The sequence below is a fragment of the Salmo trutta genome, chromosome 28 (assembly GCF_901001165.1).
Source record: "Salmo trutta chromosome 28, fSalTru1.1, whole genome shotgun sequence".
Classification (NCBI taxonomy): domain Eukaryota; kingdom Metazoa; phylum Chordata; class Actinopteri; order Salmoniformes; family Salmonidae; genus Salmo; species Salmo trutta.
Genome location: NC_042984.1, coordinates 18,893,442 through 18,903,570, shown reverse-complemented (window position 1 = coordinate 18,903,570; position 10,129 = coordinate 18,893,442). Strand labels below are relative to the sequence as shown.

General features: G+C 40.6%; 1 protein-coding gene across 1 annotated transcript; it reads left to right on the top strand.

Annotated features, from left to right (window-relative positions):
• The first annotated feature begins 290 nt into the window (after window positions 1-290).
• On the top strand, window positions 291-9,690 carry LOC115165683 (transcriptional repressor scratch 1). Its single transcript, XM_029718963.1, has 2 exons — window positions 291-801; window positions 4,532-9,690. The coding sequence occupies exons 1-2, from the start codon at window positions 660-662 to the stop codon at window positions 5,347-5,349; spliced, it is 960 nt and encodes a 319-aa protein (XP_029574823.1). The 5' UTR covers window positions 291-659; the 3' UTR covers window positions 5,350-9,690.
• Window positions 9,691-10,129: the final 439 nt, after the last annotated feature.

Here is a 10,129-nt window from a genome sequence, read left to right as displayed (position 1 = left end):
GTGTGTGTGTGTGTGTGTGTGTGTGTGTGTGTGTGTGTGTGTGTGTGTTGGGGGGGAATGGGTGTGTTCTTTCTCCTCTGTCTGTGTGCGAATGAACGCACAGACGGTTCAGTGGTAATTTGATGTGTGTCCCCGGGGACATTTGATGGATTAAAGCTAAGCAGCTCCATTTCGCAGCACCACCTGATCTTCCACTGCCTGTGCCCCATATAAAGGCTGGAGAGAGAGCTGATCTCAGCTAGTCTGACAGTCTCTCTCTCTCTCTCTCTCTCTCACTCTCACTCTCTCACTCTCTCCTCCCTCCTCCACGCTCTCTCTCTGTCTCTCTCTTTCTCTCTCTCTTCTCTTTCTCTCTGGTCCTTTAAGCCTGCTGCATCACAGGAGCTATCCAGTGCTGAACCAAATATTTTAATTGTATTTTTTGGAAAGCTGGGGGTGCCATAGAGAAACGCACAGCATTGTCGTCTGCCTTGTTCTCCACTGGTTTTCATTTTCATTCCTTCTCTTATGTCTTTTAGAGGTTGCATTTTCATTAAACACAAGGATTACTACTACTGACAGCCTGCTCCAGCTCTGCCTGTTTGCTGATTTCTTTGGGGGTATTATCTTTTCTCTTCATGTGTGATTCTCAGTTCTGTGTGTTTTTTATTCTTTGAAACATGCCCCGTTCGTTTTTGGTGAAGAAAATCAAGCTTGATGATTTCTCTAATCACCATCACCACCTGGACGACTCGTTCACTCCTTTCACACGCTCCATCACTGACTCTGTGACCAGCTTGGGCGTTCGTCTCAGTGAGAATGGTGAGTTTGCATGCCTCTGCACAGCACAGGGCACACAGCACAGCACACAGCACACAGCACACAGCACACAGAACACAGCACAGCACACAGCACACAGAACACAGCACACAGCACACACACGTCCTGCCTGCTGTTGTCTAGGGTGTGCTACTGTAGCACCACTGCTCTCTTTGGTTTAGTTGTTGATTCCAGAATAAGAATGCCCCATGACATCTATACAGTAAACACAGTTGGAATTATCTTTTGATTGTGTATTTGTAAGTGTTTCTTCAGCCCTTGACATGCCTGTTGTCTGCATGTTGTCTGGGAATTAATAACAGATGTTACATAAAGCCATCAGATTTTGCTCCCGTATCCCAAATAATCCTCTCCAGCACCACCAGCCCACCCCCATCGTGCTCCCAGACTTTTGTTTTTTGACTCTGATGAGAGGCAGACACAATTCAGGTCACAGCAGAGGATCGGCTTATGCAAATGGTGGAGCAAAACGTGCTTCTCGCCTGTAGACGTGTATCTATGAATTTGTATTGCGTGCACAAATGACGGTGTGCCTGAAACATGCAGGCTGTCACTCTCCAGTCTTTGTGTGATCGGAGAAATATATGAAAATGAAAGATAAGTGCTGGATGATACATTTGTCCTTAGCTGTTATTGTCCTTGAGTTTCCATCACAGTCCTCGCCCCCCTCTGCCCGCCTCCCTTCCCACCCAACCGGAGCATGCATGCACAGTCTCCCCACCCCCATCCCTCCGCTGCATCTTTCTCCTCCTTCCGGGCGTTTGAAAACTAGCAGGGGTGGAGTTTCATCCATGCAGGCCTATCGGCGTCACAAGAGATATCAACGCATTGTACAGTACTGCCGGGGGAGGGGGGTTAGCTGGGGTAGAGGGGGAGCGAGGAGGAGAGAAAGAAGGAGAAAAAGGAGTAAAAAATGCTTCGGGCAGCATTGACGTGGGGCCACGTGACTAGGGGTATACAGTAAACATAGAGGAAAGGGCCCGTAGCTGCACAGTGGGCAACAGTAGGACTAGGCAGTATGCTAAGCCCCAGTCCTGTCAGAGCTAGAGAAAGACGTCCTTCACTTTCAGTCAGTCAGGTTTAAGCTCGCTCCCATTTTGTGGCCATATTTAGGATGCCAGATGTCTGTCTGTCTCTCTTTGTTATTTTGTCTTGGCAATAAGCAGATAGTTTTACAGTTCAGATCAACCTGTGAACATAAAATGCTCACTTGTTATTCAACCACATCACATAATACTATTATCCAGTGATTTTAGATTAGGAGCAGCAGCAACTGAGAACAAAAGCACATGTTTGAACAGTGTAGTTGTTCTTCACAAATTATGGCTGCAGTTTCACTAAATATATATTTTTTTATGATAGAGTATGAGGATAAATTAAATTCTTTTTTATTTACATTTTATAAACAGAAATGCAAACGGTTATGATAAAGTTATTGAGCCAGATTCATTGCAAAAAACATTACTTCTTTGAATAAATTATGTGGTTGAAATTTCATCCTTAATAAAGCTGTTAGTCTCAGTCTCTACTGTTCTGTTATTGGTAAACACTACTCCTCTTCTGTTGAGAAAGAAATAACCATTTTGATGGGAAATATATATATATATAAATATATAATGGATTACTGCATTAGTACCAACGATTACCATTGTATGCAGACAAAATAACCCTTCTTGTCTTTTCAATGAAATCCCAGAGAAATGACAACATTGTTGAAATGCCTGGCGTCAGCGCTTTTCCCGTTGTGGAGACATTTGACTTGAGGTGTCTGTCGAACAACAAAGAAGGAGGGTGGGAGAGGGAGTCCATTAATAACATGCTCGCTTTGCATTAGAGGAATGAGTCGCTATACAGCAAAGGTTAATACAGCATTAGTTCAGCCACAAATAATGAACTCTCTGTCTGACCTTAAGTAATTAAAACCTGTTACACATGTGTAATTAATCAGGGGAATAAAAAACAAGATGTCTATATGTTTCAATAACAATCTGTTGCTGTATACAGTATGTTTGGCTATTTTCCTGTGCTCTCTTTACGGTACTGTATATTCAATGAGATAGTGTTTTATTTTAGATGTTCAAAGAAAAAGAAACAAGGGTGTGCTATTAGACTTGAAATAGCCCATGAAGTAAGAATTACCATTACCTTAAGAAGTTATATCAGGAGAGGAAGATATATCATGAGTTGTTAGCTATATAGGCTAGTCAACAAAGGGTTGGTGCTTTTGACCAAATAGCACCCTTGCCTTCCAATAAGATCCCAGTCTCCCAGTCCTATAGTATTATGGTAATGTCTTTGACAAGGAATGGTCTCTGAGTGGGAACCCTTGGGAATGGAGACAGCATTCTAAGAGAGCACTTAAAAATTGATTTTCTAATGACCTGATTCCTAAAGGCACTTCAGCGAGCTTAACACTATAGCCACTTTGTTCTGCTGGTAATCCTGTGTATCACGTTTCAGCTTAACCTTTCCATCACTGAACCATGTTCAGTAGGCTATCGTTGTATAGTCTTCTCCAGTCACTTTACTCCTTGCCCTGCATTATTTCTGTCTTATTTCCCCACACGCAGTGTGTTCCAACAGCTGTACTATTTTACCGATGAAGGCCTATTGATCAGCAAGAAACTTTGAATTTCATTAAAAACCAGTCAATAGTTAATTTCCACCACTTGCTGCACACAGTGCTTAGGAATCTGCCTTTTCTTCTTCTTCAGGATTCACACCACATATTAGAATTGGAATCATATGTTTGTCCTATATGTTAGTAAGCTGTTAAAGTGGAACATGTTTAGATAAATGCATACAAGTGTGTAGATGTACTGGGCTAATGTTGGTAAATATTCAGTGTTGTTTAGCTCTTTACAGCTGCATGCCAGGAAACCTTTTAGCTCCACTTGGCTGCCTCACAATATAGGGAGACATTAAAGATTGCCAAGACAATAAAATGACCTGTCTGTAATATAACATCAGTCAATAATCCAGTGAGCCAAATTGGAAATATCCTGGAAGTGCTACTCTTTTGAGAGAAATTCATATTTAAGGTGGTATCCAAGCTACTAGAAAGAATAAAGCACTCCAAAAACAATTCAAGTGCTTTCTAGAATTTTAAAAAATGTGTTTTTCAGTTTTAATGGCCTCTCCTGATGATTTATCATCCCCAAATACTGTAGTCCTCTGGACGGTCACCCCAGACCATAGACAGTGTGTTCTGCCTGATGGGCCCAGCGTGTTCAGGCTGGGCAAACAAAACAAAGATATACACCTTCAGTCACAGATGATTGACAAACAGTACCTTGGAGTGAGGAAGTCACTGGGAGAAAGAAACGGTGACTAATCAATGAGACCACTTCAAGTAATAAGAGGGGCCTTCTTTCATAGGTGTCTTTAATGAGCAGTTATCTGCGTTTAGCAGCCACCACTCGTCTGTGCTGTAACTGTGTAATAAAGGTGAATGCTGTGAATAGTGTTCTGCAGCATCACAGTCCTGTGATAAATGCTGTGTGATTTGGGGAGCAATTTGTTTTTTTATGTGTGTATTCTATTGTTTAATAATTTACAAGAAGGCAACCATCCATGATAATCATATAATCACGTCACAATGCACTTATCCACCACCACAACACTCAGCCTACTGTAGACTAACTCTCACTGTCACTGTGTGTGTGTGTGTGTGTTTTGCCTTAATGTAACTATTATTGTATGTTTTCTCCAGGCTACATCCAGGATTACATCACACCATCTGTATATCAGGGGGAGACGAAGATGGAGCTCAAGATGGCGTCGCCCGTCTCTGACCCTCTGTACACCCAGGTGAGCAGCAGGGGTGAGGAGTACTGTGACCCTGACCTGGAGCACCCCGACAGCCCCCAGTCCGGCATGACGGCCAGCGGATTCTACAGTGGCGAGGCGGAGGCCCTGACCGAGGGCTACACCATGGATGCCTTCTTCATCTCCGACGGGCGCTCGCGGCGGAAGGGAGACGGTGATGGCCGTAAGGGAGGTCGTTCTGGTGCTTCTAATGCTGATGCCACAGAGGAGAGGGAGGCAGGGGCCACCGGGACAGCCCGTCACACTTGCAACGAGTGCGGCAAGACGTACGCCACCTCGTCCAACCTCAGCAGGCACAAACAGACACACCGTAGCCTGGATAGCAAGATGGCACGCCAGTGTCCCACCTGCGACAAAGTGTATGTGTCCATGCCGGCACTGGCCATGCACATCCTCACCCACAACCTAAAGCACAAGTGTGACGTGTGCAACAAGGCTTTCAGCCGGCCCTGGCTCCTGCAGGGCCACATGCGCTCGCACACCGGGGAGAAACCGTTCGCCTGCGCCCACTGCGGCAAAGCCTTTGCTGACCGCTCAAACCTCCGCGCCCACATGCAAACCCACTCTGCCTTCAAGCACTACCGATGCAAGCGCTGCAATAAGACCTTCGCCCTCAAGTCCTACCTGAACAAGCACTATGAATCAGCCTGCTTCAAGGGTTCCGGGGACGAAGATGATGACGAGTCCTGCTCTGAGAACTAGTTGCCGGAACCAGAAGGACGGAAGCAGAATTTGGAATCCTATATTGTAGGTTCTACAACCAATAACCCCCTTCACTCTGCCCTCCATGCCTTTTTCTTCCTTTTTTTAGAAAGCAATATTTTCACTGAGATTACGTGAAGAAAACTGTTCTGATTATGGCAAAGACAATTTCAAAAGATGCTGGATTCCCCCCCCCCCCCTGCACAGTAGCTAATCATCCACAGATACTTACAATCAAAACAACAATTCTCCAAATAAATACTCTAGTTTTTAGCTCACACACAAACATACGCATATGCACACACGCTCACACACGTTCACACATGCACACACAATTATATATGAGGCCTGGCATGTGATTTTTTTATCAATGACTATAATGATATTGATATCAATAGTAATACTATTTAGATTCCTGATATTTTATAGAAAATAGTACAGGGAAAATGAAGAAGAAAAAAAAACATAAAAAAGGACTGTAACAGTTTTCTTTTGTTTTTTAGAGACAAAAATGACCTCTTGTATTTTTATGCTGCTTTTTATTTGCTAAGAATTTAATTCTTTTGCAACTGCCAACATTCACTTTTTATGAAAATGAGTACTATGACAGTATTTGCATAAAAGGGAAATCATTTTAAAGTTTAAAAAGTACCCTTTTTGTCACACATATGTTTTTAATTCAATGGGTGTTATTTTTCTATTGTCCGACTGAATTTGTTATACATTTTGGTGCCAATTCCTCCTTGATTTTTGAAAGCAAAGCATCTTTGTAACTGTGGGTATTCAGAAAACTTCCAGCAAAACTCATTGAACAAACCTAAAGGCAAACTACATCAGCTGAGTTCAATAGGATCATGAACCAGGGTCATTGTTAGTTCCATCAGAGCAGTTGTTCTGAGTTGTTATGGAGACCTGTTGAACAGGTTGTGGAATCACAAGATACCGGCGGCACTCAAAGTACACTCTCTTCATCATACTGGTAACTACAGTTTAACAATAACAACACTGGGAGCCAAACCAAATGTATCGATCCGTTGTTATAGGTGCCATGTGCATTGTGCAGTAACCTGTCTATAGCAATGGAAACCATCCCTGTTCTTCCTCCACCACGGTGGCTTGCATGAACTTTGCCACTCTGTGGTGTTTCCCTCAGTCGTAATAAGCAATGTTCATTACACTCTCTGAGGTGCTCTCCCTCTTCTTTTACTGGTATTACCTCAAAAAGGAAAATATACGATCTCATGACATGCACCCTCAGTTACAAAGGAATGTTTTATTTTATTTTATATATGTTGCTGAAAGCTCTTTCTACCATTAGATGTATAGCATCCTACTACCTTGTAAATGGTGTATTTATTGATCTATTTATGTAAGTATTTATTTGTCAATTTATTAATGTATTTGTTTTTCATATGTTTCTAAATGTATTCATCTACTAATTTATTAATTTATGCCATTACAGTATTTGTCTATTCACGTGTTGAAATATGACTTTCCATTGACCTTGTAAGATGCTGCTGATCTTCAAAGAAAATGTTTATATGCATGAAACTGTAGAGAGTCCATGGGACTTAGTTTTTTAAAGAGGAACAATGTCTAGTATCAGCCATAACTTCAAACAAATGATGAATGCAGATTATATTTGTTTCACAGCAATAATAACTTCACTGGTACAGCAATTGACATGTATAATAATAATCAAAACTGTCCTGTTTGCAGTCGATTTAGGGCATTAAATCATGTCATGCAATGCTGTCCAAAGATAGCAAACCTTACTATTATGCTTTATTAGAAATCCCATGAAATCTTACATTTTCCACATAGAACATCAAACACTTCTTATTCAACCCTCTGAATAAGATAGGGGGAATCAGTTATTTTCAAACAGATACACATTCCATTCTACCAGCTGGCTTGTCTTCCACAACTCACAGAGCTGTATTTTAGAATCCTGACAGGTTGAGTTAGTTGGAAGGAGGACTGAGGAGCCCCAATCATCATGCCAGAGGAGATAATGGCAATGGGAAGGCTTTTTTCCCAGGTGGATTAGCCAGGCGATAATAATAGCAATGCAGTAATTATAAAACAGTGTCGACAGCAATTGCTCTCCCGATTACCCTGCCAGAGCTTTGCCGCAAGCCATTAAAGCCCCGTAAAAGGGAAAAGTTGGGAATCAAGAGATTGGCAGATTTATCTGTAAGACAGTGTTTTCCTTATAACGTAGACTAGGAGAGCTTTGGACTGGTTTATGTATCCTGGTTTAACAGTGAAAGGGGAATATGCACTGAGAAGACCTTAGAAGTGAATGTTTTCCAAAATCTCCCACAGTATATAGAAAACAGAAATTGCACAAGAAATTTAAAACAACACTTCCCATAACAGAAAATTGCCACTTGGTTGGAAGTCTGAAAACAACCGGTGTTAGTCAGTGTGATACAGAGTGCTTTCCATTTAGCTCATCTGTCATGATAAGGATTTTCTTTACAATCACAGTTGCTTCCAAAATTAATCTGTTTGGCAGATCGCTCTACGTTGAATCCATGTGTTTTTTAGGATTAGAGGTTTGAAATGATGGGGTGTCTATCGGCGAGATAATGATATCTATGAAAAATATGTCATTATAATTAATGTGTCAATAAAATTGATGTTCTTCTATCAATTGACAAGAGAAGGCTTTATACAAAATCCTTTATTCATGTAAATCTCTTCATGACACAAAGACTGACGTTATTGTTGTAAAATAATAATACACCATCCTTACCCCTCTCCCTCTCTAACTGGTTTTGATGAGATGTGTGGTTTAGTGGTGTGTGAGATGGTTCGACTGGGATTGGTAGAGGCTGTAGCGTGTGGGAGGATAACAGGTGTTTGCAGACAGACTGCAGATAGGGAGAGTAATTGAGTTGGTGAGCGACCTCCAAGGGGAAGGTCGAGCACCAGCAGACAAATGCACTGTCAGCTATTTGCATATTCTAAATGGATGACACAATCACAGTAATGGTGAGTTCTCCTTTAAAAACCTGTAGAGAATAAACTGAGTCTTCCTTCTATCGTTCCATCCTTCTCTTCTTTTTAACCACTTCCACTCCCCTATACAATGACTCCAGCCTCTATATTAATCTCTTTCATTCTAAAGATGTAGTCTTGGTTCATGATAGGCTTGGCGAACATACTGGACTCATTGTGAAAAAAATCCCTGTCTCCAAAACAACTTGTGGAATATTTGTGTAGCCTACAGGTATTTTGAGTTCAGAAGGAACTGGGTGTTTTTCCCAAAAGTTATTTTGTAGTTTATCCTCCTACTTGATGGAGGGATCCATGTTTGTTCTGAGCAATATGACAACCAAACTGTACTGTATGTCCAATACAGATATTGATTTGATTGCAAAATCAAACTTATAGGCTGAGTTTAAACAGGCAGCCCAATTCTGATCTTTTTTTCACTCGCTCTGAAAAAGATCTGATGTGAAAATATCTGATGTGATTGGTCAAAAGACCAATTAGTGGAAGAAATATCAGAATTGGGCTGCCTGTGTAAATGCAGTCATATTGTCCCAAAATGAATAGAAACACTAAATGCAGAAAAGTAAGTGAATATTTGTTCTGAACGGTTGTTCTGAGTTTGAGAAGGGAAAACATTGTTCCTCTTTGACAATTTTGTAAATATATTTGTATATACTGTATATCACAGCAATAATATGACAATGCATGTGGACATTTACTTGTTTGCTCTCTTTGCTTATGTTGTCTTTTGTAAAGAAGACAAATACAGGTACCAACTGCAGTGTGAGTTGGAATGTGAATCAGGAAAAGTCCTAATTAAAAGCTATCGGTCATAGGTTACCAACAACACTCCACTGCTCTGTGCACTCTGACTGGGAGATTTGTCCATGTTCTTATTCTTTTATATTTATTTACATTTTATTGATGTGCCCGGCTTGGCTGCGCAACGATGAAAAGTGCCAAAAAGTATGATTTCCATAACAAAAGCCTTCAACATATGATGGGTCGCTTGAAACCTTCCATATGATCCTCAAAACAAGGATTCAGTTTTACCACTTTATTTCAAACTCTATCTTTTTTTTGTCTTTACTATTTTCAACGAAGTGTGAAGAAATTTAAGCCATGGTTTCTGAGGGGTGTTTTGGTTGATTTTATTCTGCTACAATTAATAATGATGATAACAATAATGGTGATAAAGATAATAAAAACAATAGCACAAGTCATCTACAGCTCCGTTTTTTATTTCCTTGATTATTCCTCTGTGAGCAATCAGACAACCTATTCATTTCATACATTCTTTCAACAAGCTGTATATTGCTGCATCTTCTCTAATAATGACTCATTTGAATTACGCTATAATATCAATAACAGATATGACAGATTATTTGTTTCAATAAATTATTTCAGACTGATCCACCATGTCCACATCAAATCAATGGTGTTAAACAGAATTTCAGTGAAATTCATTTAGAGACCAATAGGCCTGCAATGCTACAAACATACAGTATCTATCAAAATCTGTTTAATTTTTATAATGAGAAATATGACCATTATTCTATTCTAGTGCCCATGTCAACTGACAGACAAAACAGGACCAATATAGAAGCCCTGGTGATAGCAATACATTTCTGTGTAAGAGTTAGTGAAATATACGGTAATATTAAAAGCAAAAGCATCTGTTCCAGAGCTATTAAGCCATTCTTGATCATAACATTTTAATGGAACATTGATTTTATGCCGGATCTCATCTTTCACCAGTGACTCAAAAGCCAGAGAG

Coding starts and splice junctions, on each gene's coding strand:
- LOC115165683 (XM_029718963.1), top strand. CDS start 660: ATGCCCCGTTCGTTTTTGGTGAAGAAAATCAAGCTTGATGATTTCTCT. Junction 802..4,531: donor CGTTCGTCTCAGTGAGAATG/GTGAGTTTGCAT, acceptor TGTTTTCTCCAG/GCTACATCCAGGATTACATC.